This window comes from Dendrobates tinctorius, unplaced genomic scaffold (assembly GCF_039654945.1).
Source record: "Dendrobates tinctorius isolate UK_male_01 unplaced genomic scaffold, ASM3965494v1 ptg000208l, whole genome shotgun sequence".
Taxonomy (NCBI): domain Eukaryota; kingdom Metazoa; phylum Chordata; class Amphibia; order Anura; family Dendrobatidae; genus Dendrobates; species Dendrobates tinctorius.
The window spans coordinates 6,266,218-6,294,085 of NW_027361875.1; the positions used below are offsets into that span (position 1 = coordinate 6,266,218).

Consider the following 27,868-nt stretch of genomic DNA (forward strand, 5'->3'; position numbering starts at 1 on the left):
CATTGGTAGCAGCCAAAGCTGTAAGTGCGAGGATTTCTGCGCGTTGCATTCATACTCTATATTGAATAACCCGAGATGATTTGAAAATTTTGTTTACATTTTTTCATAATTTTCATATCAGTAGCATGTGTATTCATCCTGTTATTTCCATGATTCCACGACTTTTCTTTCTTGGTGTTACAATTTCATTCTTGAGGAGTGTATATGTAGGGTATTTGAAGCGCTCTAATCATTAAAAAATTAAATCTACACAGAATTTACATACTAAAAATGGCATAGTTAGGAGCCCAAAGCATAGTCCGCGGCTTTCAGGGCTGCAGGTGGCCTGTCACTACATAGATAAAGTTACAGGGAACTTTGGCTATGATACTTTACATCATTTGCATTCTCCACAACATGAACTGAATATATCCAAGTTCATCCAGAGGATCTGAGTAGCAGCCTGCCAACCTCCTGCCTCACAAAATGGCTTAAGTTACAGAATAACACGCTCGTCCATGTGGCAGAAGAGAAACAGGTTACATTTTAGCCTGTACCTCCAACCAGGCAGAAGAGCCTCAAAGTAAGAACTGTTTGTGGGCCCCATATACAACTCCTAGGGTCCTTTATGTTGCAGTAGTAGAATGTCACTAATTAAACAAATTGGGTTTTTTTTTTAAATTTTTGAAAGGATTGTCCACTACTTTGACAACCTTTTTTCAATCGCTGTGTTTTACTTGGTAAAATGATAACACTTCTACTCGGGTCCAGTGCCGGCACTGTTACAGCGGTGTCAGCACTGGCTCTCCTGGGAATAACAATGTCACACGATCCCTGCGGCTAATCAGTGCTGGTTTCGTTCTCCCCGATCACAGTCAGCATAAGAAAGACAGTAAAATACAGACAGTTCAATACCTAATGAAAACTACATGTTATATTTGTTATATTTTCGATTGAAAGCCTGAGAATGTGACTTTCATTACTTAAAAAAGAGCTGTCTCTTGCTCAAAAAAATTGTTAAAATCCCTGAGCTCCCCTTATTCTGCCACTTTTTTTTCTATTTTGCACTATATCATCCCATTGCAGAGTTATTCACATTTGTGACTTTTGGGCCGCAGTATGTGAAATCTCTGCCTGTAATGCAACTGAGCATTTTTTCAAACTTTTTTTCTGGGGGTGTGTGTTTTCACCCCTACCAGATGCTGCCAATCAGCAGCGTGTGAAACCACAAGATCAGCTGCCACACTGTGATTGGCAGTGTTTGTGAAAGAGCACACCTTCAAAAAAATACTCTGAAGAAAAGCCAAGGTGCACTACTGTCAGAGATTTCACATACTGTGCTCCATAAGGAACAAATGTGCATAACTCTGTAATGCACGGACATAGGGCAAAATGGAAAAAAAGTAGCTATTTAGCAGATATTTAACTTAATTTTTTGGTGTAAGTGGCCTGTACTCTTTAAGTACGGAAGAAGTATACCGCACTACATAAAAAATGTACAAGGATAAGGTCTAATGTACCAACCCTACAAACCGGAAGGCCACAGCAAGTAGTTTCCCTTCACTGAACCATAGAATCATTCCTTTTTTATTCCTAATTGATTGCAATCCAAGTATTTTTTAGGAACCGAATCATCTAGGTCTGATTCCGTCCAAAAATGAAACCAAGGTTGCAAGTAAGGGAGAGAAGGGTGGTGTCGAACTTGATATAATCACATACCTTCCTACATTTTCAGGATGGCATCCCATAAGGGCACCACATCCAGAAAAGATTCTTATGAAAAAAAAAAACATGAACCGTGACAAAAACATAAAAAAAAAATAGAAGTGTGCCACGAGTATGGCTAGGGAATCTGGATATAATTATTAAAATATTGTCATATATGCTTCAGCCATAAGGGAAATAGAGTAAAATATGCTGAAAAGCGTGAAACTGAAGTTCATGGAAAGTGTTCTCACTCCATAAGTTCTGGCCACACAGTGTCACTACTGATGAGCTTCTACACCTTGGACATTCAACCAACCAAATTCATGGCTTTAACCCCTTTACCCCTCCCCAAGGTGGTTTGTACGTTAATGACCAGGTCAATTTTTACAATTCTGACCAGTGTCACTTTATGAGGTAATAACTTTGGAACGCTTCAACAGATCCTACCAATTCTGAGATCGATTTTTCATAACCTATTGTACTTCATGACAGTGGTAAAATTTCTTCACTATATTTTGCATCTATTTGTGAAAAAAATGGAAATTTGGTGAAAATTTTGAAAATTTTGCAATTTTCAAACTTTGATTTCTTATGCCCTTAAGTCAGAGAGATGTGTAACACAAAATAGTTAATAAATAACATTTCCCACATGTCTACTTTACATAAGCACAATTTTTGAAACAATTTTTTTGTTACGAAGTTATAAGGGTTAATAGTTGACCAGCATTTTCTCCTTTTCCCCAACAAAATTTACAAAACCATTTTTTTTTTAGAGACCACCTCACTTTAGAAGTGACTTTGAAAGGTCAATATGATAGAAAATACCCAAAAGTGACACCATTTTAAAAACTGCACCCCTCGAGGTGCTCAAAACCACATTGAAAATGTTTATTAATCCTTCAGGTGCTTCACACGAATTTTTGAAATGTGGAAAAAAATTAACATTTAACTTTTTTCACCAAAAAAATTACTTTAAACCCAATTTTTTTTACAAGGGTAACTGGAAAAAAATTGTTGTTCAATTTCACTCTTGAGTATGCCTACACCCCATATGTGAGGGAAAACAACTGTTTGGGCGCATGGCAGAGCTCAGAAGAGAAGGAGCGCCATTTGAGTTTTTGAATAATGTAAAATTTGCTGGAACAATTAGCGGATGCCATGTTGCATTTGGAGAGCCCCTGAAGTGCCTAAACAGTAAAACTCCCCCACAATTAAAACCATTTTGGAAACTAGACCCCCTCAGGGTACTGATCTAGATGTGTGGTGAGCACATTGAGCCCTCATGTGCTTCACAGAAGCTATTTGCCTCCTGGAGCGCAGATTTTTTAGAATAGTTTGTGGACTCCATATAAAGAGCCCCTAATTGCTAGAAGAGCAGAATTCCCCCTCAAGTGGCCCCATTTTGGAAGTTATACCTCTTTGGGAATTTATCTACAGGTGTAGTGACGATTTGGATCAATAGGTGTTTTCCAGAAACAAGCAGCAATGAATGTTGCCGAGTAAAAATTGCAAACTGCGGTTGTAGTGACCTGTTCGTTGTAGTGACCAGTTCGTTGTAGTGACCAGTACGTTATGCCCAGCTCATGCTTCTGGAGACATGCACCCGTAAGTTAGATGGGCTCTCATCGCTTCAGAAATGCCAAACATGTGGACGCTACAGTATATGTGGTTTAGGTACACTGTGGGGCTCAGAAGGGAAGGGGGCATTTGGATTTGTGAGCGCAGAATTTGCTGAATTTCTTTTGAGAGGCGAGGAACCATTTTACTTTTCCAGAGCCTTTGTACTACCATCAATGAGAAGTCCACTATATATGACAGATGACGGACCTAAGTGGGGACTTGCTTTTTGTGGATTAATTTGAATCTTTTATTGGGAACATTTTACATAACATTTAGGACCACATTTATCCGGCGCTCTACGCTGAGCACTTACAGTACTTTGGGGTTTCCATCTAAATCTCTGAGTGACGTGATTTAGATGAAACCCCCTAGAGATCCATTCACCATAATGAGGCAGCAGAGTTACTCTGTACTCTGCCTGGTCTCTGTTCAGCGTTGTCCATGTTTACAGAAGAACTCAAAATTGTGGCCGACAGCACTTTTATGCAATCCTAAAAAGACGGACATTGCCAGATCACAGGTCCTATGGTGTCCACAGTGCCTCCATTTGCCTCATTATAGGGAATCTTCCAATGGGGGTTCTGTCTGAAACATTTATTTTAGAGATTTACACAAAAACCCAAGTAAAAGCGCTCAGCGCAGAGTGCAGAATAAATGTGAGCTCAGCCTTACTGCAATCTTTGGGAGGCAGAATTAACAAAACAGCAGGTGAAGAATTGGTTTTATTTATTTTTTACGTTTCTCATGCGGTATAAGTGATATGGCGACTTTATTCTTCGGGTCGGTGTGATTACAGCGATATCAGATTTATATTGGTTTTTAGGTTTGGCAGCTGTCACACACTAAAAATTGCTTGTTATTGCGAAAACTAGTTTTTGCATCACCATATTTTGAGAGCTATAATTTTTCCATATTTCATCCACAAAGTCAGGTGAGGGCTTTTTTTACAGGACGAGTTGATGTTTTTATTGGTACCATACTCAGACACTTTTTCGATCACTTTCTATACTGATTTTTGGGAGGCAGAATGAACAAAAACCAGCAATTCAGGAATTTTTTTGGATTTTTTAAATGTCGTTTCGCATGTGGTAAAATTAATAAGGCAGCTTTATTCTTCTCATCAGTACGATTACAGCAATATCAGAGGTTTTTTTTAGGTTCTGGCGCTTTTACACAATAAAAATTATTTTATAGAAAAAATAATTATTTCTGCATCACGTTATTCTGAGAGCTATAACTTTTTTATTTTTCTGCTGATGGAGATGTTTTTTGCGGGACAAGATGACGATTTCGTTGGTACCATGTTTATTCATGTCTTTTTGATTGCTTTTCATTCCACTTTTTGTTCAGCAGTATGATGATAAAGCATTGTTTTGCCTTTTTTTATGGTGTTCACTAAAGTGGTTAACTCGTAGGATAGTTTCATAGGTTGGGTCGTTTTAGATGTGGCAATACCAAATAAGTGTATTTTTATTGTTTATATTTTTTTCATAAAATTATTTAAAAATATTTAATTTATGGGTACAATACATTTTTATTTTTTAATGTTTTATTTGTTTTAAATAATTTGGCCATTTTTTTAAAAATCTTATGTTTACCTTTTTTTTTTTAAACTTTTACTTTGTCCCACTACGGTACTTTCATTTTTTTGCAAGCTGATCGCTTGTATAGCATGGAGATGCAGCAGCGTCCCTATGCTATGCAAACTGTCAGTGCTGCACTGACAAAGTTGCTTCATCATGCTCTGAGCATGATTAAGCAACTCTACTAGCTCTGGTGATCCGGATGTCAGCATGATGACATCAGGTCACCATGGCAATGATCGTCATCGTGGGATCTCTGATCCAAATGCAGAGGGTCTGTCTTCCCTCTGCCTGCTTCTGAAATGCTGCAATCGAGTTTGATTGCAGCATTGAGGGGGTTAAAGTGCCAGGAGTGGTGCCCACACAGTAAGCCAACACAGGATGATGGCGTCGACACAGCCCTCCATACAATATGATGGTCTCTACACAGCCCTCCATAGAGTATAATGGGCCCTACTGCCATTAACCCTGTATAATGGCCCACACACATTATAATGGCCCCAACTAGCCATCCAAACAGTATTACGGCTCCCACATAGCCCTCTAAACAGTGTAATGGCCCCCACGCAACTCTCCACAAAGTATATTGGCCCCTGCACAACCCTCCACACAGTATAATGCCCCCCACAGTCCTCCAAACATCTGGCATAATCAGTGTCGGACTCGGGTGCCAAGGGCCCACCAGTAACCAACTCCAGGGTCCCACTTTTCAGCTGCATGCAAATGTGACATCCTCAATCACAAATTTATATACAGTAGCAAGCACTAGGTAAAACTCAGTATCAGCGGTTTACTCCTCTTCTGTGTGTGCAGCATTCAATACTGTGCAGACTATACTATGATGATATTATATATTTCTTCTTTACATGTATTGTGTGATTGTCTTACCCAAGTCTCCTTGACAGATATCCGTTCTGTTAGCTCCTCCTATAATGAACTGGGGATTTTCACAAATTTCCTAAAAGAAAGAAGAGACAACGATCACTATATCTAGGGACTCGCCTCCAAATAATGAAGCAAAGGTGAAAAATGCAGTAGAGACTGACTGGCTTTAATTTTTATAAAAAAAAATCAATAGTGAAAATAGGCAATTTTGTAATATATCTTATCTGAGAAATCTGCTTCTTTCTCTTCCTCGACTGATCTGTCTTTCTCAATTCACAGGTAAAATCTGTTTTCAGTGAATGTATACTTTCTGTGGTGTAGTGACCACTGTGTCAGATAGGGGGCACTGTGTGGGTGGTCCAGGACAGGCGTATAAGCATTTCCAGTGTCCTGATAGGAGTAGGATGCTGAATTATCGTAATGTATCTCAAGGTGGGTTGCCTTGAGATGAAGACTTGTGTATGTGTTGATCAGCAGTGATACTGTTGAGGTTCCGTGTCAATGTCTTAGGGAAGTCTTCAGGTAGCTGGAGAGACGGGCGAGACCAGATACCTACAAATCCACCCAGGGGTGTGTCTGAAAACGCTGGTAGTAAAAGACTGTGAGTGTGAAGGACCTGTAATGAGGTCATAGCCATGTGACCCGGTGGGCGTGGCTACAGACCATGTAAGGAGGCCAGGGTAGGTCACATGGGTGAATGCTTGGACCTGGTTGGTCCGTTGTGGAAGGTCCCGCTGGGAGATGGGGCTTCCTGCCTGACAGCACGTGAATGCTGTGAGTAATGGCTGCAAGCATCTGACAGTTCCCAGGGAGAGAGAATGAACGTCTGCAGTGAGCTGAAGCAGCCATGAGGTAACCCTGACGGGGTGAGATATCTGTGAGGCTGAAGAGCCTGAGTACTGGACATTGCGCAACCTGTGTGACCACAGGCTTAACAGAGGGAAGCTCTGTCATGAACGCTATGCTGATTATATGAACTTTATGTTGCTGCTGTGGTTTTATGATGCCTGAATAAACTGCATGGATTGTTATTGTTTTATGGAAAACCCATGCCGGACGTGATTATTTGGCTGCCAAGCGAGTGTCCTCAACCTTGAATGACAGCGCTAGCTTACAATTCCCATTACTGAGATAAGAGATGACAGTTGGTGCTCATAATATTCTTTGGAAGAAGGAGGAGCTAGAGTCAGGCACACATTTTGCTGCGAGTTCTCCTGAAATGATAGCTACATTTCTCCATAGAACTTTATGGGCACCAACTGATTTCTCCTCTCAGTAAAGTTTGTATTCAATGAAGACATATTTTACCCATGAAATGAGAATATTGAGAATGAAAAATTAGTACAGGATGCGAAAGAAGCACATTTATCTAATAGGATATATTAAAAATGTTCCTATTTACTTTTGGTTTATGAAAATAAAATAAAACAAAAAGGTTACGCAAACATGTTCCCAGACACATGATGTGTTCCTAGCACATGATTTTTAGATTATAAAACTTGAATCATAGTAAAAAGGCTGAATAATTCACCTTACAATGCATACTCATTACTACAAAAAAAAAATCTCAACTTACTGTAATATTATAAATGTAGTAATTCTCACCACACAGAACAATGCAATGCTTCCCCAGCCTCTCATTGGTCTCTTCTCTTCATGACATGTGACCCCTACAGCCAATCACTGGGTATAGCAGTGATGCGTCAACGCAACTGAGGTCATATGTCCGTTATGAAACGCCATCGCTTGTGCAGCAAGAACAAAGACCAGAGACAACAGGAAGCGATAGAGCGCATGGAGTATATGAGGATCACTTCTTATAATATTTCATAGCATTGTAAGCAGCTTTTAGAAATTTTAGGTGGTGGGTAACCCCCTTTGATGATGCAGCTCTGGTAACCGTATTTTAATGAACTGTGCACCGATGCGGTTATCACGTGACCAAGAGAAACAGACATTAATTTTCTGGAAATAAACACTAAAAGATTTTAATGAAAGACTAGAGGCAGAGATACTGAAAATGGTGAAGAGCAGATACACAAAGAAGACTAGAAAATTGTATAACTCTTACACTATTACATTTCTTTTAATGAAACCGTAAAAAAGGGGTATTCCCATCTCCATGATCCTATTCCAATACGTAGTAGGTGTAATAATGTAATAATAATAATATTAGCAAATACCTCCAGTTAGAAATGTAGTATAGTTCTTATGATTTGCTATGTCGCTTACTCCATGTGCAGGGCATTACAGTAGCTTAGGTATCCATGGTTACGTCCACTAACAGCTGTCACTATATCAGTGGTCGTAACCATGGATACCGAAGCTCCTGCAATGCCCTGCACATGGGGTAAGCAAAACAGTGAATCAGAAGAACTATACTACATTTCTAATTGGAGGTATTTGCCAATATTATTACTACACCTACTACATATTGGGATAGGATCTTGGAGATGGGAACGAGTTCTCATCCTCACTAATGTCATTTAGTCTTCTAGTAAGCAAGAAGGATGACATGGACCAACTCAATATCAAGGTTTAGAATCTAATAGTGAGAAATTCAGTGGATGGTTATGTGATGTTCAGATGTCCAAATCACAAAAGTTTTCAAAAGAAAAAAAAAGGGTATTTTTTTTAATAAAGAAACCGTGGAATGCATTGTGTATTCTGACCTTTACCATATGGCCATACTAGTTATGTAGCAATACGACCGCACACCGAGACATCAATTAACTAGCAATATCCAATAATAGTCTTTTAAGATTTCATATGATGTTAAATAATAGTGGATGGTTTTCGTTTTCTCCATTTTGTTCCTGTTTTTGGGGACCCATCTAGTAAGCTGGGGCCCTTTGAAACTGTGCAGTCTATCACTCTCTAAAGACAGTCCTTGCCAAGCTGGAAAAGCTTTGTGACAATTGTTTATGGTTATTATCCTCTTTGAAAGCAGATAGGTCGATGGCACATATCCAAATTTGACAAGTCAGCTGGTGACATGCTCTAGAGTGCTGGCGCGAGTCATAGTCATCTAAGCTTTGAAAATGTCAATGTGCTTGCTTCCTGCCCCAGCAGACACACAGCAGGAAAAGATTACTTATCAAATTCAATACTAGCAATAGCAGTTAAAGGGAATCTGTCACCCCTTTTTTCGAATATGAGCTTCCGGCACCGACATCAGGAGCTTATCTACAGCATTCTGTAATGCTGTACATAAGTCCCCGATGTAACCTGAAAGATAAGAAAAAAGAGAGATTATACTCACCGCAGCGTTTGGTCCTGTCTGATGGGTGTCGCAGTCCGGCGCCTCCCATCTTCGTAAGATGCAGTCCTCTTCTTTCCTTCCTGTAGTGGCTCCTGTGCAGGCGCACTACTCTGCCCTGTTGAGGGCAGAGCAGAGTCTTGCAGTGCGCAGCTTCCGGGAGAGGTCCGGCGCCTGCACACTGCAGTATTCTGCTCTGCCCTGTTGAGGGCAGAGCAGTACGCCCGCGCCGGAGCCACGACAGGAAGGGAAGAAGAGGACGGCATCGTATGAAGATGGGAGGTGCCGGACCGCAACACCCATTGGACCAAGACCGGACCACTCCCCTGGTGAGTATAATCTAACTCCTTTTTCTTATCTTTCAGGTTACATCGGGGGCTTATCTACAGCATTACAGAATGCTGTAGATAAGCCCCTGATGTCGGTGCCGGCAGCTCATATTCAAAAAAAGGGGTGACAAATTCCCTTTAACAAAATTTACACTGCAGATGTTTAAAGAGGTTGTCCACTACTTTATCATTAATGTCCTATCCTTCTTAGGATCCTTCCTTAGGATAGGTCATCAATGCCTGATCGGTCGGGGTCCGACACCTTGCACCCATGCCGATCATCTGCTCCCTGGGTCAGTGGTGGCAGCAGCTGGCTGGAAATGCTCAACTGCAGAACTGCTCTGTCTTATAATAGGGGCCACGGCCGAGTACTGCACATCCGCCTCCTATTTATTTGGAGTCAGATGTGTACTAACCAACTGCGCCACTATCAGATGACAGAACAGCTTCGCAAATGCCGCCGCTGCTGATACCGAGAACAGCTGATCGGCAGGAGTACAGGGAGGGTGACAAGTTTTCTCTGAAACACCCAAGCATTTCAAAGAAAAACATACCTGGCAGCAATCATGCAGCCGGGCTCGTATTCATGTGTTCCGTGGTTTGGGCAGCATAATTCGACGGACAGGTTCCTTTTAATATGTACAAATATAAAATTAAAATAAAATTACAGATACAGATTAGATATTAGAAAAAACTTTTTGACAATGAGGGTGATCAATGAGTGGAACAGGCTTCCACGAGAGGTGGTGAGTTCTCCTTCAATGGAAGTCTTCAAACAGAGGCTGGACAGACATCTGTCTGAGATGGTTTAGTGAATCCTGCATTGCGCAGGGGGTTGGACACGATGACCCTGGAGGTCCCTTCCAACTCTAACATTCTAGGATTCTATGATACAGTTCTTGAACTGACATAAAAAGACAGACAATGAGAAGGAAATTATGAGTTCCACCATCAAAATAGCAAAAGGTTCTTCCATTTACAGTGCTCAACTAAAAGTAAAAGACATAATTAATATGTAGGGCAGGGTAAATAGTGGCTAACTGGTTTTGTGGTGTCAGAACCTTGCTTTCCCATCGTGGAGGCAAACTTAAAGGGATTGTCCATCCATGGTGATGTCAGGCTTCTCCGGTGCCGACACTGAGAGCTATGAGAGTGTGACCTCAAGTATGTGCTTTGCATATATGTGGTTATGTGCCAACTAGACGTGTGCAGCTTCGCTCAATGCAAATGTAAAGAGCAAAGCCAGACACGTCTAGTCAGAATGTGACCGAAACTATGCAAATTGCAAAATTATGGTCACATGACTGCCCACTCCTGCGGAATCTTCGCAGTGCACATGCACACAATGAGGATTCACAAGTCTGCAGTCAAATACTTGTACCCTAAGGCCGAACAACCCCTTTAAGCTAGTCCAACAAGAGGCTTTCAGTTTCCTACGCTGGGATCGAATAGTCAGGCCTAAAAAAGTTGTACTATTAGGTGGTGCCTAACCCACAATTTTTCAGTGGCTGGTGACTCAGTGTAAAACTATTTTTTTTTTTCCCGGCGATCTATTATTGTCATACATTGACACCATAGTATAATATTCATCGCTCATAAATAGCCAGAAATCAATTGAACATTTTGTCAGATGCTAGAGAATTTCTCTACAATTCGTGCATTTATGTATATTGCACAGATTAGTTTGTTGATAAACCGCTGCGCTCCCAGGGTTTCATCAAAAAGCCAAGTATGGAATGCATTCACAACAGAGAAAACACTGCGATGGTACGGGTTATCCCTACACGGCCTCTTTTTATGGCCGACTCTGGCAGATTTCCATTGATGTGGCGGACTAGTATTTACTATACCACATAAATCACACAAACACACCAGCTAATTAGACAAGCAATCCCAAAACTAAGAAAGGAACACTATTAAACAATTCTATTCATTGCAACACTGGAAAAAATCTAATCATATATGATGGATTTGGACCATTATGGAAACATTTACTGTAGACCAATTTATTTGCTCTTTTGCTTGAGTAGATTTGAGTTGTCAATTTGCATTTTTTGCTCTTTCTAATTACAAAAGTTGCTACTGTAGAGCCCTTGAATCTGCTCTGGAAATTATGGAAAAAAGGAAGGGTGATCAGCTTAGGTTGGTACCATCTCCAATCTCAAAGAAAATTGAAAATCAGCTATACAAAATCCAGAAATAGAAGGCGAGCACCATCACAATAGTCCACACATCCAAACCATCATACGTATATGAAAGAGACGCAGCCGGCAATACAACTGTTTTACCCTTAGGTGCACATTCATGTAACCTGTGGAAGCCCCTCTGCAGCACGAAACGATCGTCGTTGCTATCTCCTTTTTGCACCCGTTCTCCCGCTGATATGCTTTTATAATAAAGCCTTGACTACACTACCCGGTGAGTGCCGTTCTTTTTCTACTATTTTTTGTTATGTCTCAAAGAAAATTGAACTCACAAAATACAACATAAACTTTACTAAACAAGCCAATAAAAGAAATAATTCTGAAGGAGCAGTGCCACCCCTTGCTTCCAGCTAGCTTTTATTGCTGATCACCCTCAGGATGGTGGGGTGAACAGGAGAACACCATTTTTTCCAAAGGATCGGAGTTTGTAAATGCTAAGCTTGGTCTAAAGTTGACCAAAACAGATATATTTAACCAAAACAATTTCCCATCAGCTGAAATTTATCAACCTATTATTATTTGAAACCAACATACTGTAGTATGAAAAAAGCCAGCCATGTTCAGAATTTTGCTCTATTCTCACTAATTCATACAAGACCTTCATGGGAGAAAAAGATTCTCAAACTTTTGAGAATGTTCCCAGAACAAACTTTGATCCTTTGTCGGGTGTCATTGACGATGCATGACCAATAACGGTCAATATGGTCTATGTCAGGACAATGATTCCTTACTAGTGAACGTGCTTGGATAAGGTCTGATCCACCATGCTTGTGTGCTAACCGAGTGACTTCGGTGTGCTTGAAAAATACGTTCGAGTCCCCGCTCCTGTATGTCTTGCAGCTTTTCGACAGTTTGTTAGGCAATCCCTGCATATGTTGCAGCTGTTGAAAAGCCATGAATGCAGAAGTCACTCGGTTAGCTTACGGACTTGCTCGGAGAACACCTTATCCAAGCACGTTCGCTCATCAATATTCCTTTCCAAACAACAGTCAAGCTACTTCTGTCTAATACCATCTTAAAGAGGACCTGTTGTCAAGTCAAAAGCGACAAGTTTTTGCATTTATTTTATTACCGCTGCTCCCCTGATGAATATCACGAAAAAAAAACAAGAAAAAAAACCCCTCTTCCATCCCCACCGTGTGCGAACTGAACTCTCACATAACGTCAATGACTATTGGAACCCGATTATGAAGTGTCTCAAGTAAGTAACATTAGGTGTGTTCAAATTGTTTCCTCAATCTATCTTTAGTGTTGTCTGGTAATGTGGGAATGAACGACGCCCATCTTTCAAAGAATTTCCCAATCATTTTTTCTTTATTTGTCAGTGTGTCTACCCAATCCATTTTAAACAAAAACATAATTTTACATTGAATAAGGGTTAATGGTGGTGGCACTGGGTTTTACCAATGACGGAGGATACTCTTCCTCATAGACCCCTGAGTATGTTATTTTTTCTTTATTTTTAAAATCTGCCATATGATTTCAAAAATTGTTTGTTTTTTTTAAATCACACAATTTATCAATTTTATGGTCTTTTCCACGGGGCAATGCTCATAGGGTAATTATGCAGTGCATCCTAAAGACATGCCCCCATGAGTCATGCCTCCTTAGTAAAGACCACAAAAACAACAACTGAATACTCAGGGATGAAGTAGGAATAAAATAAGTGTACAAACTGTCCATTTCTGACCTGGTGACAGGTCCTCTAAGGATTTATTAACTACTCTTATATATAACAGAATATATGCAAGATATAATGAAATATTACTAACTTTAAATTTCTATCCACACGTCATCTTGGTGAATTTTCTTCATTTATATGGTTTTTAGTGATGTCTAGTTGTGAAAGGAATTGAGAAATATTTTATTCAACACAGTGAAAACCATGTGGCAAAAACAAAACTAAGGATGAATTATTGAATTATTGAATTCTTCACATTGGTCACCATTCAAGACATGCCCTATTTACCGAGAACTCAAAGTAGTCCTTGCCTATTCATTTTTCACTCTACTTAGGGGCGAAAATGATGAATAGTAAGGGACATTGGAAGGATATCTAGATGTACAGACATTAATTGGGGGTTGTGTCAACTGCTATTGACTGTCCTTTATTAGACTAACAGAGAAAAAATATGACAATTGATGAATAAAGAGTAATTAGATCAGATATACTTCCAACCTTTGGTCGTTTCCACACGATATTCTTCACTTTGGTTGCCTTCTGGCCAAATTCTTTGTAGCCTAAGGAGTGCCCTCCAGCTGGGAAGACATCATCTTCAAAGAGTTTCTTCTTGCTGATGAAGTCCCTTCTTAATGCCAAAAAGTCTTGTCCCTCAAACTTTAGGGGCTTGTTAAGGGATCCTTCCCCATTTCGACGATCTCTTTCCCGGATAACCCGGTCACAAAAAAAGCCAGAAGGGATAAAAGGCATGGCTTCATCCAGGATTTGGTGGATGCCACTACTAATCAGTCTCTTCAGTGTGCACTAGGCATAAATCCAACCCGATAATTCCTTTTTTGGCTATGTGGCTAAACAGCAGGAAAGTGGCCAGATTGCAATCATTAATGGTTTTTAGGAGCCCGGGTAGTGAACATGTGGTCACCAGAATGTAGGAATGTCTACTGGTTTCCACAGCATGTATGTAAAGCTGGATTCACATATGACTTCAACTAGCACAGTAGCTACAGCAAAGCCTTAACTTAAATTTTCATAGTTTTTCTTTCTTTTGTTCCGCTGTAACATGTAAAAACAAATCCCTCCCTGGCTCATTCCTGTCTCAGCAGAAGGCATTCATCCTTTTAAAAACTGTCGTCAATAGAATAGGGCACAAGCCTCTCTAAACAGACAGTATACACTAATCCTATACAGCTGAATGGATGCATAGGGGACGCGTTTTGTCCTTTTGTGTGTGGCTAATGAAGCTATCACAGTCATGTTTCCACATCATATTTTTTGGCATCCCTACACGACCGCAGAATGACGACTTGCTGTGTGCACGTGGTGCTCTTCGCTCTATGTTCTGTATGTTTTGTGGCTCCATAAACTCTTCCGGAATTTTAGTACTCTAAATGTGATGGTTATTTTGACGGCATTTGTGAAGGGATTGTCTACGATGAAAAAAAAAAAAGTTCTTCGCAGTGCCACTCTTCTCCATATGCTGTGTGTGGTATTGCAGCTTGCAGTTGGATAAGGCTGAGTGGCAATAGCGTATACAGTTCATGGAAAAGAGTTGCATGGTTTCTGTATTAAGAAAAAAAATCGTGAACCCTATAGAAGATTAAAATTGTTGTCTCAAGATCTCCTACTTGATTAACAGTTCAGACCAGTGATGTCTGAAGCAGTGTGCTCTCAGATGTTGTTTCATAGAAAATAGGACCATCAGAAGAATGCACTGGCGCCGAAGCTTGCTGGACTGGGAGCTAACAGTTCCCTCTAGCAGTTCGGCCAGCTTCAGAACAGCACTTACAAGCTCTATTGGAAAGAGCTTATAAGCACTGAGCATATTCAGTCACTGCTGCTAGTCCAACCAAGTAATAAGCTATAAATATTTGAATAAAAAAATAAAACAAAAAGAGAGAAGATTGTTTATAAGTAAACTGCAAAGTTGTTTTTTTTTTTTACAAGCAGTTTGCAGTTTTACCCATGTAAGAACATGGGAGAAACTTTAAGGCTATGTACCCACGTATGCAGAAAAAAACGGACTCCTTCCTAGGAAAAACGTGGGTTTTTTTATGCGTTTTTGTGTCATTTTTGCGCGTTTTTTGTGCTGTTTTTTATGCTTTTATTACAGGAGCATCCCCAGTCTCATAGAATATAGTTAGAAATGCGGAATTTTCCACGGCATTAATGAGCATGCTGCGTTTTCTACCGCGATGCGTTTTTTTGCGGAAAAAAATGCATCAATATGCACAAAAAGTGCAGAATTCATTAAAATGAATGGGATGCTTCTTGTAAGCGTTTTTTAAGCGTTTTTGCCGGTAAAAACGCAAAAAAAAACGCTTACGTGAGTACGCAGCCTAAAAGGAAACCCAAAATACTATCCTGTTTTTGTCTCACAAAAAAAAAAAATTAAAAAAAAGAAAGGAATAAAAAAAAATTATATATCTCAAATAAAAAAGCCTAAAACTTGTTCCACAAAAAAAAGTCCTTAAACAGTTCAGTAAACAACAAAACAGAAAAAGTTCAGTCTTTCAAAAGACCCCTCTAAAAATATTATTTTAAAAAGCGATTTAATACATATTATTCTGTGCATCAACAGGATTATGGCAATATCCAATTTATATTAACAAGTTCATGTTAGGTAGGAAAAAAATGGATAAGTGTTCATACCTCTTATCCAAAATAAAAAAAAAGATCAAACAGTTGTATGTAATTGCACTATTAAAAACAACAGCTTGCCCCTCCACCTCTCCCCCCAAAAGAGCCTTGATACAGTTCCTCCAATAGAAAAACGAAAAAATGACAACCATGGGTATCAAAATGCTGCGAACAAAAAATATTGAATTTAAAAAGTAATTTTGATGCAAAATTTTAAAAAATATATGTAAATTTGCTATTGTAATGATAGGATCAACCCTCATAATAAAGAAAACATGACATATCTAATGGTGAATAGTGGTTTTTTTTTTAAATGTGTTAAAATCTAAAACTGCTTTTTGGATTATTTTGTTTCCCAGTGTAGTATAACATGATCAAAAAGTTGCATTGAAAACTAGTTTATCGCATTAAAAGTAGCCCTCAATACCGCACCACTGATTGAAAAGTTGTAAAATTAGTTATCTTTCAGTGGAGACCAAAAAAAAAAATTGCGATCAGTGTTTTTATTGTACAAAATAATAAAACAAATACAACTGCATAAATTTGGAATTGTTATATTTGTGCTGACCTACAGAATAAAGTGACAGTATTTGTACAGGACGGCAAAAAAAAGTTTTAAAATTCCCCCAAAATACAGTAGACTTGCACCCTTGCTTAGATTCTTGCCCATAGAGAGTTAATAAAAAAATGTTGACATTAACAAACTCATCACCCCCCTCCAAAAAAAACCCCAAAAAACCCCATAAACTCATACAACTTAGACAACCAAGAGATGAAAAAGTTATGGCTCTTGGAACATTGCACTATCAAAGTTTAAAAAAAAGAAAAAAAATTTGGTTATGCTGATTGTAAAGTATGTTGGACTCCATCCAGTAGGTCAGCAGTATTAAGGTAGCGCCAAACTTATACAGCTATGTTTTCTCAATGTACAATAAATACAGACTTTGAAAAACTACATTTCTTTTTGTGTCGTCATTCTCTGAGTGCCATCAATTTTACCATTTTCCAAAAACTGTCTTCAGCAAGAAAGGTTTAAAGGAAATCAGTCAGTAGGATCAACCCTTCTAAGCCTTCTATATGGATATGTGGGTCACAGGGAGCTAAATAAAATGATACCTTGGTATCGGTGATCCAATGTCTTAGGCTGGTTTCACATTTGCGTTTTTTAGCGCTGGAAAAAAACGCTAACCTGCGCATGCGTTTTTTCCCCTATCTTTAACATGGGTGCGCATACCTGCGCGCTTGTAAGCGCATGTATGCGATTTTCATGCGCTGCGTTTTTTTGGGGTGTGCGATTGGATTTTCCAGACGCATCATGTTGCATTTTTTGGCCCTGCAAAAAAGCGCATGCGCACATATGCGCACGTTTTGCGCTAAAAAGGGCCATTATAGCCTATGGATGCGCATATGTGCGCACTGGCATGCTCATGTAAGCGTTTTTTTGCATATGCGTTTTTTTTTTTTAACCATGGAATTTAGGGGTTTGAGTTAGAGTTAGGGTTAGTTAAGGGGGTTTAGGGTTAGGGTCAGGGTCAGGGTTAGGGTTGGGTTTTGGGTCAGGGTTAGGGTTTAGTATGGTTTGGTTAAGGGTTAGGGTCAGGGTTAGGGTCAGGATTAGGGTTAAGTATGGTTTTGTTAAGGGTTAGGGTCAGGGTTAGGGTTAGGGTCATGGTTAGGGTTAGGGTTAGGGTCAGGGTTAGGGTTAGGGTCAGGGTTAGGGTTAAGTATGGTTTTGTTAAGGATTAGGGTCAGGGTTAGGGTCAGGATTAGGGTTAAGTATGGTTTTGTTAAGGGTTAGGGTTAGGGTTAGGGTTAAGTATGGTTTTGTTAAGGATTAGGTTCAGGGTTAGGGTCAGGATTAGGGTTAAGTATGGTTTTGTTAAGGGTTAGGGTCAGGGTTAGGGTTAGGGTTAGGGTCAGGGTTAGGGTCAGGATTAGGGTTAGGGTTAGGGTCAGGGTCAGGGTTAAGTATGGTTTTGTTAAGGGTTAGGGTCAGGGTTAGGGTTAGGGTTAGGGTCAGGGTTAGGGTCAGGGTTAGGGTTAGGGTCAGGGTTAGGGTTAGGGTTAGTTAGGGTTTAGGGTTTGGGTTAGGGTTAAGTATGATTTGGTTAAGGGTTAGGGTCAGGGTTAGGGTTAGGGTCAGGGTTAGGGTTAGGGTCAGGGTTAGGGTTAGTAAAGTCATGGTTTGGGTAGTGTGAGGGGCCACCTAAAAATGTTGGAAAAAAACGCAAACGCGGTAAAAACGCGCTAAAAACGCATACAAACGCATAAAAACGCTGCGTTTTTTTCATGCATGCTCATAAAAATGCTTGAAAAAAACGCAGCAGTTGTATGCTTATGTATGCGTTTTTTCAATGCGTTTTTTTGCGGGAAAAACGCGCTGCAAAAAAAAGCAAGTGTGAAACTAGCCTTATTCCAGAAAAATTCACATTTTTCTTATTATGTAAATGAGCTGTTAATATCTATGGGCCGGACATAGCTCTCCTGGAGAATCTGACATCAGAGCTTATTATAACTGTAAGGGGGCGATACCAGTGTGAGACATGTAGATCAGGAGAGCAGACTGTCAGTCATTACATGTCTCACACTGGTAACACCCCCCTTTCATTTATAATAATCTCTGGGGGCTGAATCTTAGGGAGATCTATATCCATCCCATAGATCTTAACAGCTCATTTACATATTAAGAAAAATGTGGTGCTCTTGGGAAGAAGACATTGGATCTCAGATATCAAGGTATCACTTTATTACACTTTCTATGACATACATGGCTTATGAGGCTTGATCTTACTGACAGATTCCTGTTAACGACCCCCTTGCTAATTAATTCATGCATCTGCAATAATAGATCAAAAATATGATCATTTAAAAGGAAACTTCTCTATATAATCTGGAAAATCTCCAGGGCCATTACAAGCTATAAGTGTTACTCTCCTGGCTCCCTGGTGTATATAGATCTCCAAGTATAACAAATCTGTCAATAAATCCCATGCCATTTGCAGACACGGACACAATCTGCAAAGCAAAGTTTACAAGTGAGTTGCTTGTACAGGAAACATCAGCTTATCGAGTGCGCTCCAGAGACCTGGGATAAAACTGGAATATTGCAATATTTATTTTTAATGAATCACATTAAAAAAAATAATAATATAGAAAAATAAAATTCATATGCACCATTAATCTAATAATAATTGTGATGGTACATTCTCTTTATATGATAGTTTTTGAAGCCTTTGGATGACCTTTACTTGACCTTGATGATCCTGTGACAACCACAGGCATCTCCCTTACCTTGTGGGTAATTCTTGACTTGGGTACTGTTAAAAAAAAAACAGCTGCAAGTCCTATCAAATGAATACTTTGAGTTAGCCTCCGGTTCCAACTGCCAAGAAGTATCTACCAGCCTACATGCTGTGCATAGTTAACGATATGCATTGATTTTTACAGGAATATTCATGCTTTATGAGGCATTGTGCAACAAATGCAGTTATGGCAGCAGGCAATAGCTCAGAGTTTGGAGGGCGTCAGACCCTAATCTATTCCTTGGGGTGGGAGGTAATTTACTTTTCAACAAAATCCAAACTGCAACTGTGTCCATCTCATATTATCTATTATGTACAGGTCACCTATTGTGCAAAACAAAAGCAATAATAATCCAGAACATACACTTAAGGTACTGTCACACTTAGCGATGTACCAGCGATCCCGACTAGCGATATGACGCGGTCAGGATCGCTGGTGCATCGCTAAGTGGTCGCTAGTGAGCTGCCACATAGGCAGATCTCACCAGCGACATCGCTGGGGACGGGGGTTGCTACTTACCTGTCACACTAGGCGATCCTGACGTCCTCCCGCCCGGCTCCACGCTCGTCGAACGTCTCTCCACAGGAAGCGCCACAGGAAGCTGACGACGAGAAACAGTCCTGGACGTTCTCGTGCGATCAGAGATAACCAGCGGGGGAGCGGTCGGAGGTAAGTATCAGACACAGCGATATTGCTAGCAATATCGCTATAACGTCACAAGTTATAGCGATATTGCTAGCGATATCGCTTAGTGTGACAGGCCCTTTACTCTATGCGATCAGATGGGAAAATAGGCGACAACCCTCAAATGATAACACCACTTAACAAATACTTAAGAAATTCTTAAAGGGGTTGTTAGTGAAAAATAAAAAATGTATCCTGGAGATTGGATATCTAAAAGATAAACAAAAATAATCCGGTTTCTGGTTTTTATACTCTACTGAAACTGCCCTTAATAAAGTCTCTAATGATCTACTAGCAGCTATATCTAATAGTCAGACTCACTACTCTCTACTAATTCTCCTGATCTCTCTGCAGCAATTGACACTGTAGATCACCAGCTCTACCTAACTATGCTATGCAATATCTGCCTCAAAGATACTGTTTTCTCCTGGTTCTTTTCCCAACCTCTCTGACCGCTCCATCACCATCTTTTGCTGGCTCCTCTCTGGCTTCTCTTCCCCGTACTGTCTGGGTTGCTCAAGTTTCAGTTCCAGGTCACCTCCTTGTCTCCTTATATACTGTCCCTATTGGACAAACCATCAGTAGATTCAGTTTTCGGTACCACCTCTATGTGTTACCATGTAGTTTCCCTGGCCTATGCTCCACGTGGATGCTAAAGTCCTAGAGCGTCAGAAACCAATTAGTCACCAAGGCATTCTTCGCTTTCCTTTCCCTCATCCATCTAAGGGGAGCTAACCTGAACTTCCGGCCTAACAGGTAGTACCTCAGTGTGTAAATTGTCCATCTAATGGCCTAACACGCTTTCTCTACGATGGCATAGTTCTTTTCACAGGAAAGTTTTCTACTCAGGTATAGGATGGGATGTTTATCCCCATTTATTTCCTGAGACAAAGCTGCCAAAGTGACCTCGGAGGTGTCCGTCTGGACCAAAAACTTCTTAGTGAAGTCAGGTGTGATCAAGACTGGCTGTTTACATAGGGAGAGATTCAACTCCTTGAATGCTATCTCCGCTTCAGAGGACCATTTGGCCATCAACGTCTTCATACCCTTAAGAAGATCAGTCAAGGGGGTGGCTATTATGGCAAAATTAGGGATAAATCGGCCATAGTATGCCAAAATTCCCAGAAGTAACCGAACTTGTGTCTTGGAGACCGGTTGCGCCAATTTTGGATTGTCTCCACCGTATTTAGTTACAGGTTTATTTCGCCCCTTCCGACAATGTGGCTCAAGTATTTTGCCTATTCTTTCCCCATGGCCCACTTCTTTGGGTTTATGGTGAACACTGCGTTCCTCAGTGCATCCAGTACCGTCTAGACCTTCTGCAGGTGACTTCCCAAATCTGGGCTGAAGATCACAGTCATCCAGATAAGCTGTGGTATACTTTTTGTGAGTGGCTAGGATCTGGTCCATGACACTCTGGAAGGTAGCTGGTGCTCCTGCAAACCAAATGGGATCCTGGTGTATTGAAATCATCCATTAGGTCTAGAGAAAGCTATCTTCTCCTTTACACTTGGGGACAGGAGAATTTGCCACTACCCTTTTCATTAGGTCCAGGATGGTAATATACTTGGTTGACCCTAGCCTCTCAATGAGCTCATTGACCAGAGGCATTGGATATGCGTCAAACTTGTACATCTCATTTAGCTTCCTGTAGTCATTATAGAAACGACACTCTCCATACGCCATCATCATAAGGACAATGGGCTAAATCAAACACTCTTTGATTCCTTGATGATGCCCAGGCTTAACATTCTCCTCACATGTTTGGAGATCACCTCATAGTGGGCTTCAGGAATCTGATTAGGCTTTGGGTTCACCGTCACATGCGGTTCCGTCAGGATTTCATGCTCCACGACCTGTGTGCAACCTTGCAATTTCAAAAACAGGTCCCATTTCAACTGAAGCAGCTTTTGACACTGTTGCTTCTGGGCTGGTGACAGTGTGTCTGCCATTGTAACATCCTAGACCTTGGTTTCCCCAGACAGGTAGCTTCCACCAGTTCCCTGTCTTGCCAAGGTTTGAGCAGGTTAATGTGGCACATCTGGTACGGCTTTCTTCTACCTGGTTGGTGGACATTGTAGTTGACGTCATTCAATTTTTCGACCATTTTGTGCCCTTGCCACTTGGCCAGGAACTTACTTTCCACTGTGGGGATCAACACCAACACTCAGTCTCCAAGGCTAAACTGTCTCAGTCTCCCTGACCGATTGTAGACCCTTAACAGGGCCGCTTGTGCTTGAAGGAAACTCTGCGACCTTTGAGATCTGGTCCTGCATCTGGGCCAAACACTTGATGATTCCCCAGTGGGGCATAACCTTTGCTTCCCAGGTCTCCTTTGCAATATTCAGAAGTCTCAGAGGGTGCCGTCTGCATAGCAGATCGAATGGTGAGAACCCCATAGAGGCCTGTGGGACTTCCCTGTTATAGAACAACAGGTACAGCAGTAGGCAATTCCAGTCTTGACATCCTTCTCCATGAGCTTTTTAACCCCTTCCTGACATCAGACGTACTATCCCGTCCATGGGACCCGGGCCCCTATGCCCATGGACGGGATAGTATGTCTACCGCGATCAGCGGCGCCCACGTGGTGAGCGACGCTGACACCCGGCACTATGTGTCAGGGGTGGTCACGGACCGCCCCGACACGTTAACCCCTTGCACACCGCGATCAAACATGATCGTGGTGTATCGGGGGTTAAAGGGAAGCATCGGCAGGGAGGGGGCTCCCTCCGTGCTTCCCTGAGCCCCCCACGGCAGCGCAATGTGTAGCGCTGCTGCCGGGGGCTCCTTTCCTGCAGGCCCCCGAATCCAAGATGGCGACGGGGGCCTTCGGGGGCCTGCAGGAAGCTGGCTTCCTCAGTGCCTGCAAAGCGCAGGCATGAGGAAGCCTTGTGCACTGCCTGTGACAGATCGCTGATCTGTCACAGTGATCTGTGATGTGACAGATCAGCGATCTGTCACAGAACAGTGATGTCCCACGTGGGACTATTTAATAAAGTAAAAAAAAAATAAAAAAAAGTGTTAAAATAATTTTAAAAAATTCGCCAAATAAATTACAAAAAAAAAAAAATATATATTCCTCCAAATAAATCCATTTTTTGAAAAAAAAAAAAAAATAAAAGTACACATATTAGGTATCGCCGCGTCCGTAACGACCCGCCCTATAAAACTGTCCTATTAGTTAACCCCTTTAGCGAACCCCTTAAAAAATAAAAATAAAAAACGAAGCAAAAAATAATGATTTATTATCATACCGCCAAACAAAAAGTGTAATAACGCGCGATCAAAAAGACGCATATAAATATCCATGGTACCACTGAAAATGTCATCTTGTCCCGCAAAAAACGAGCCACCACACAGCATCATCAGCGAAAAAATAAAAAAGTTATAGCTCGCAGAATAAAGCGATGTAAAAATAATTATTTTTTATATAAAATAGTTTTCATTGCATAAAACCGACAAAACATAAAAAACGACCTAAATGAGGTATCGCTGTAACCGTACTGACCCGAAGAATAAAACCGCTTTATCAATTTTACCGCAAGCGGAACGGTGTAAACGCACCCCCCAAAAGAAATTCATGAAACGCTGATTTTTGTAAATTCTACGTCCCAAAAATCGGAATAAAAAGCGATCAAAAAATGTCACGTGCCCGAAAATGGTACCAATAAAAACGTCAACTCGTCCCGCAAAAAATAAGACCTCACATGACTCAGTGGGTCAAAATACGGAAAAATTATAGCTCTCAATATGTGGTGATGCAAAAACTATTTGTACAATAAAAAGCGTCTTTTAGCGTGCGACAGCCGCCAAACATAAAAACCGCGATAAATAGTAAATCAAACCCCCCGTTATCACCCCCTTAGTTAGGGAAAAATAATAAAATAAAAAAAATGTATTTATTTCCATTTTTCCATTACGGTTAGGGTTAGGGCTAGGGCTAGGGTTAGGGCTAGGGTTAGGGCTAGGGTTCGGGTTGGAGTTAGAATTGGGGGTTTCCACTGTTTGGGCACATCAGGGGCTCTCCAAATGCAACATGGCGTCTGATTTCAATTCCAGCCAATTCTGAGTTGAAAAAGTCAAATGGTGCTCCTTCCCTTCCAAGCTCTGACATGCGCCCAAACAGTGTTTTACCCCCACATGTAGGGTATCAGCCTACTCAGGACAAATTGCAAAAAAATTTTTGGGGTCCAATTTTTCCTGTTACCCTTAGGAAAATAAAAAATTGGGGGCAAAAATATCATTTTTGTGGAAAAAAATGATTTTTTTATTTTCACGTCCGAGCGTTATAAACTTCTGTGAAGCACTTGGGGGTTCAAAGTGCTCACCACACATCTAGATAAGTTCCGTGGGGGGTCTAGTGTCCAAAATGGGGTCACTTGTGGGAAGTTTCAATAGTTTAGGTACATCAGGGGCTCTCCAAACGCACATGACACCCGCAGACCATTCCATCAAAGTCTGCATTCCAAAACGTCACTGCTTCCCTTCCGAGCCCCGACGTGTGTCCATACAGTAGTTTTCTCCCACATATGGGGTGTCAGCGTACTCATGACAAATTGGACAACAACTTTTGGGGTCCAATTTCTCCTGTTACCCTTGGGAAAATGAAAAAATTGGGGACTAATTGATCATGTTTGTGGAAAAAATACGATTTTTTTATTTTCATGCCCGGGCATTATAAACTTCTGTGAAGCCCTTGGGGGTTCAAAGTGCTCACCACACATCTAGATAAGTTCCTTAGGGGGTCTCGTTTCCAAAATGGGGTCATTTGTGGGGGGTTTCCACTGTTTAGGTACATTAGGGGTTTTCCAATCGCGACATGGTGTCCGATCTCAATTCCAGCCAAAAACGTCAAATGGCGCTGCTTCCCTTCCGAGCTCTGCCATGCGCCCAAATAGTAGTTTACCCCCACATGTGGGGTATCAGCGTACTCAGGACAAATTGCACAATAACTTTTAGGGTCCTGTTACCCTTGGAAAAATAAGAATTGAGGGTGAAACGATCATTTTTGTGGAAAAAATATGATTTTTTATTTGTACGGCTTTATGTTATATACTTCTGTGAAGCCCTTGTGGGTTCAAAGTTATCACCACATATCTAGATAAGTTCTTTGGGGGGTCTAGTTTCCAAAATGGGGTCACTTGTCGGGGGTTTCCACTGTTTAGGTACATCAGGGACTCTCCAAACGTGACATGGCGTCCGATCTGAATTCCAGACAATTTTGCATTGAAAAAGTCAAACGGCGCTTCTTCCATTCTGAGCTCTGCCATGCGCCGAATCAGTCGTTCCCCCCCACATATCAGGTATCAGCGTACTCAGGACAAATTGCACAATAACTTTTGCAGTCCAATTTCTCCTGTTACCCTTGGTAAAATAAAAAAAATTGAACCTGAAGTATTTTTTTTGTGAAAAAAGTTAGATGTTCATTTTTTTTTAAATATTCAAAAAAATTCCTGTGACGCACCTAAAGGGTTAATAAACTTCTTGAATGTGGTTTTGAGCACCTTAAGGGGTGCAGTTTTTAGAATGGTGTCACTTTTGGGTATTTTCTATCATATAGACCCCTCAAAGTGGCTTCAAATGTGATGTGGTCCGTAAAAATAAAATGGTGTTGTAAAAATGAGAAATCGCTGGTAAACTTTTAACCTTTATAACTTCCTAACAAAAAAAAATTTTGGTTCCAAAATTGTGCTGATGTAAAGTAAACATGTGGAAAATGTTAGTTATCAAGTTTTTTGGGTGCCATATCTCTGTGATTTAAGGGCATAAAAATTCAAAGTTGGAAAATTGCGAAATTTTCAAAATTTTCGCCAAATTTCCGTTTTTCTCACAAATAAACGCAAGTTATTTGAATGAAATTTTACCACTAACATGAAGTACAATATGTCACGAGAAAACAATGTCAGAATCACCGGGATCCATGGAAGCTTTTCAGAGTTATGACCTCATAAAGGTACAGTGGTCAGAATTGTAAAAATTGGCCCGGTCATGAACGTGCAAACCACCCTTGGGGGTGAAGGGGTTAAGCATGGATTTCAAGGTCTTGTTGAACCTCTCCACCAGGCTATCCATCTGCGGATGGTACACCGACATCCGGAGTGCCTTACACAACTCCTTTATCACATTGGACATAAAAATAGTTCCTTGGTCAGTCAGGATCTCCTTTGGCAGGTCCAACTGGCAGAAAATATGGACTAGCTCTTGAGCTATGCTCTTGGTGGAGGACTTTCTCACTGGTACCACCTCCGGATACCATGTTGCATAGTCCTTCAGCACTGGGATGTTTTGGTGCCCCCTGGCGGCCTTAAGTAGGGGCCCTATAAGGTTCATGGCAATCCAGTCAAATGGGACCTCTATAATGGGCAGTGGCAATAGGGGACTTCGGAATTGGGGTACAGGAGAAGTTAGCTAACAAGTAGGGCAGGACCGGTGGTAGATAGCAATATCTCAGTGACATCCAGGCCAATAGAACCTTGGAAAGACCCGTTCTTGAGTTTTGTCTACTCCCAAGACATGAGAATGAGCCAGGTCTAGTACCCTACACCTATAGGGACCTGGTACCAACATCTGCTCTACCACTTCCTCTCAGTTTAGTGACCCAATATAGCAGTTCCTCACTTAAAGTGAAATGTCGAAACCTGGTTTCAGCCCCCGACTCTTGAGTAACCCCATTTATCACAGTTACATTGTCAATTCCCACTTTTTAGATAAAATCCGGCTTTTGAGCAGTCCCAAAATTTCGCCCAGAAACCCACAGTTCAGGAATTTCTGCCTCATTGGCCACTGTCTCATCCTCAGCAAGGACACACAGGAGGAACTCATCCACCTACGACTGCAATGATTATTCTTCATGGTGGAACCAGCTCTTGTCTTAGTCACCTTGTACTTCTGCCTTCCGACAATATTTCCAAAGCAAGCTAAAGTCCCTCCCTATTATCACCGGATGTAGATCCTTAACCACTCAGACCTCATGAGTTTCAGCCCCCCAGTTAGTCTTTATAGACACTCTGGCAACGGGGTAGTCCTTGACTAGTCACCGCTTCGTAGTCTCACCCATAGCCATTCATTACATGCAGTAAATCCGCATGGTTCACCGAACACATGTGGATTTACCTTCGTGATTAGAAAATTGTGCTGTGTCCAAAACACATCTATATTCTGATCATAGACACATAGCCTTATGATTTGGAGTCCATAAATGGGATTTAAATTGAGGTACTTTATTGCGGCAGTGAAGTTTTTATTTATTTATTTATTTATATTTATTCCACAGCGCTTTACAGATATCAGCATCACTGTCCCAATTGGAGCTCACAATCTAAATTCTATATCAGTTTGTCCTTGGAGCATGAGAAAAAAACTGGAGCACATGGAGGAAACCCATGCAAACACGCGGAGAACATACAAACTGCTTACAGATGTTGTCTTTGGTAGGATTTGAACCCAAGTACTGGAAAAGCAAAAGTGCTAACCACTGAGCCACAGAGCTGCCTGTGTCTAGTTGATTGTATATTTTCCAACTTTAAACAAAGATAAAACCATAATTCACCTCTTCCCTTTTGATATCCAATTTCAGGCATGCACAAGGACCAATTTAAGGATGTAGCTTAATCTGTTTGTTTTTAGAGAGGGTACAATTTCTCCCCATGTTTGGGCTTGTTTCCTCCATATACTGCAAATGCCATTCTTGTGTTGTCCTTGTAACTTAGTGCTAAACACTGAGCCCTTATGGGCTTACAAGAGTAAACCACAGCCTGTGATTTATTCAGCTCAGACAACAACATCTCCACTTGCATCTGGTAAGAAAGAAGGGTCCTTAGGAATTAGATAATATTATTGCTGGTCGGTGTCGACTACACATATTGGTTAAGGTGATTTGGAAAATCCAAGCTTCTCTATATGACAGTCATTACTAAGGAAAACGACTCCATGGGAACGGACCTGGAGATTTTCTGTGGTAAAGTTCATACTTCTTAGTGGGGGTTTAAGCAGTGTCA

General features: G+C 40.9%; 1 protein-coding gene across 2 annotated transcripts in view; it reads right to left on the reverse strand.

The window, feature by feature from the left end:
• The window catches only part of CAPN3 (calpain 3), a 190,710-nt gene that overhangs the window by 155,119 nt on the left and 7,723 nt on the right, over positions 1–27,868 (reverse strand). For both annotated transcript variants that reach the window (XM_073554179.1, XM_073554178.1), the window contains exon 2: positions 5,778–5,847. In XM_073554179.1, coding sequence (XP_073410280.1) covers positions 5,778–5,847 — 70 coding nt within the window. The remainder of the gene's footprint in view (positions 1–5,777; positions 5,848–27,868) is intronic.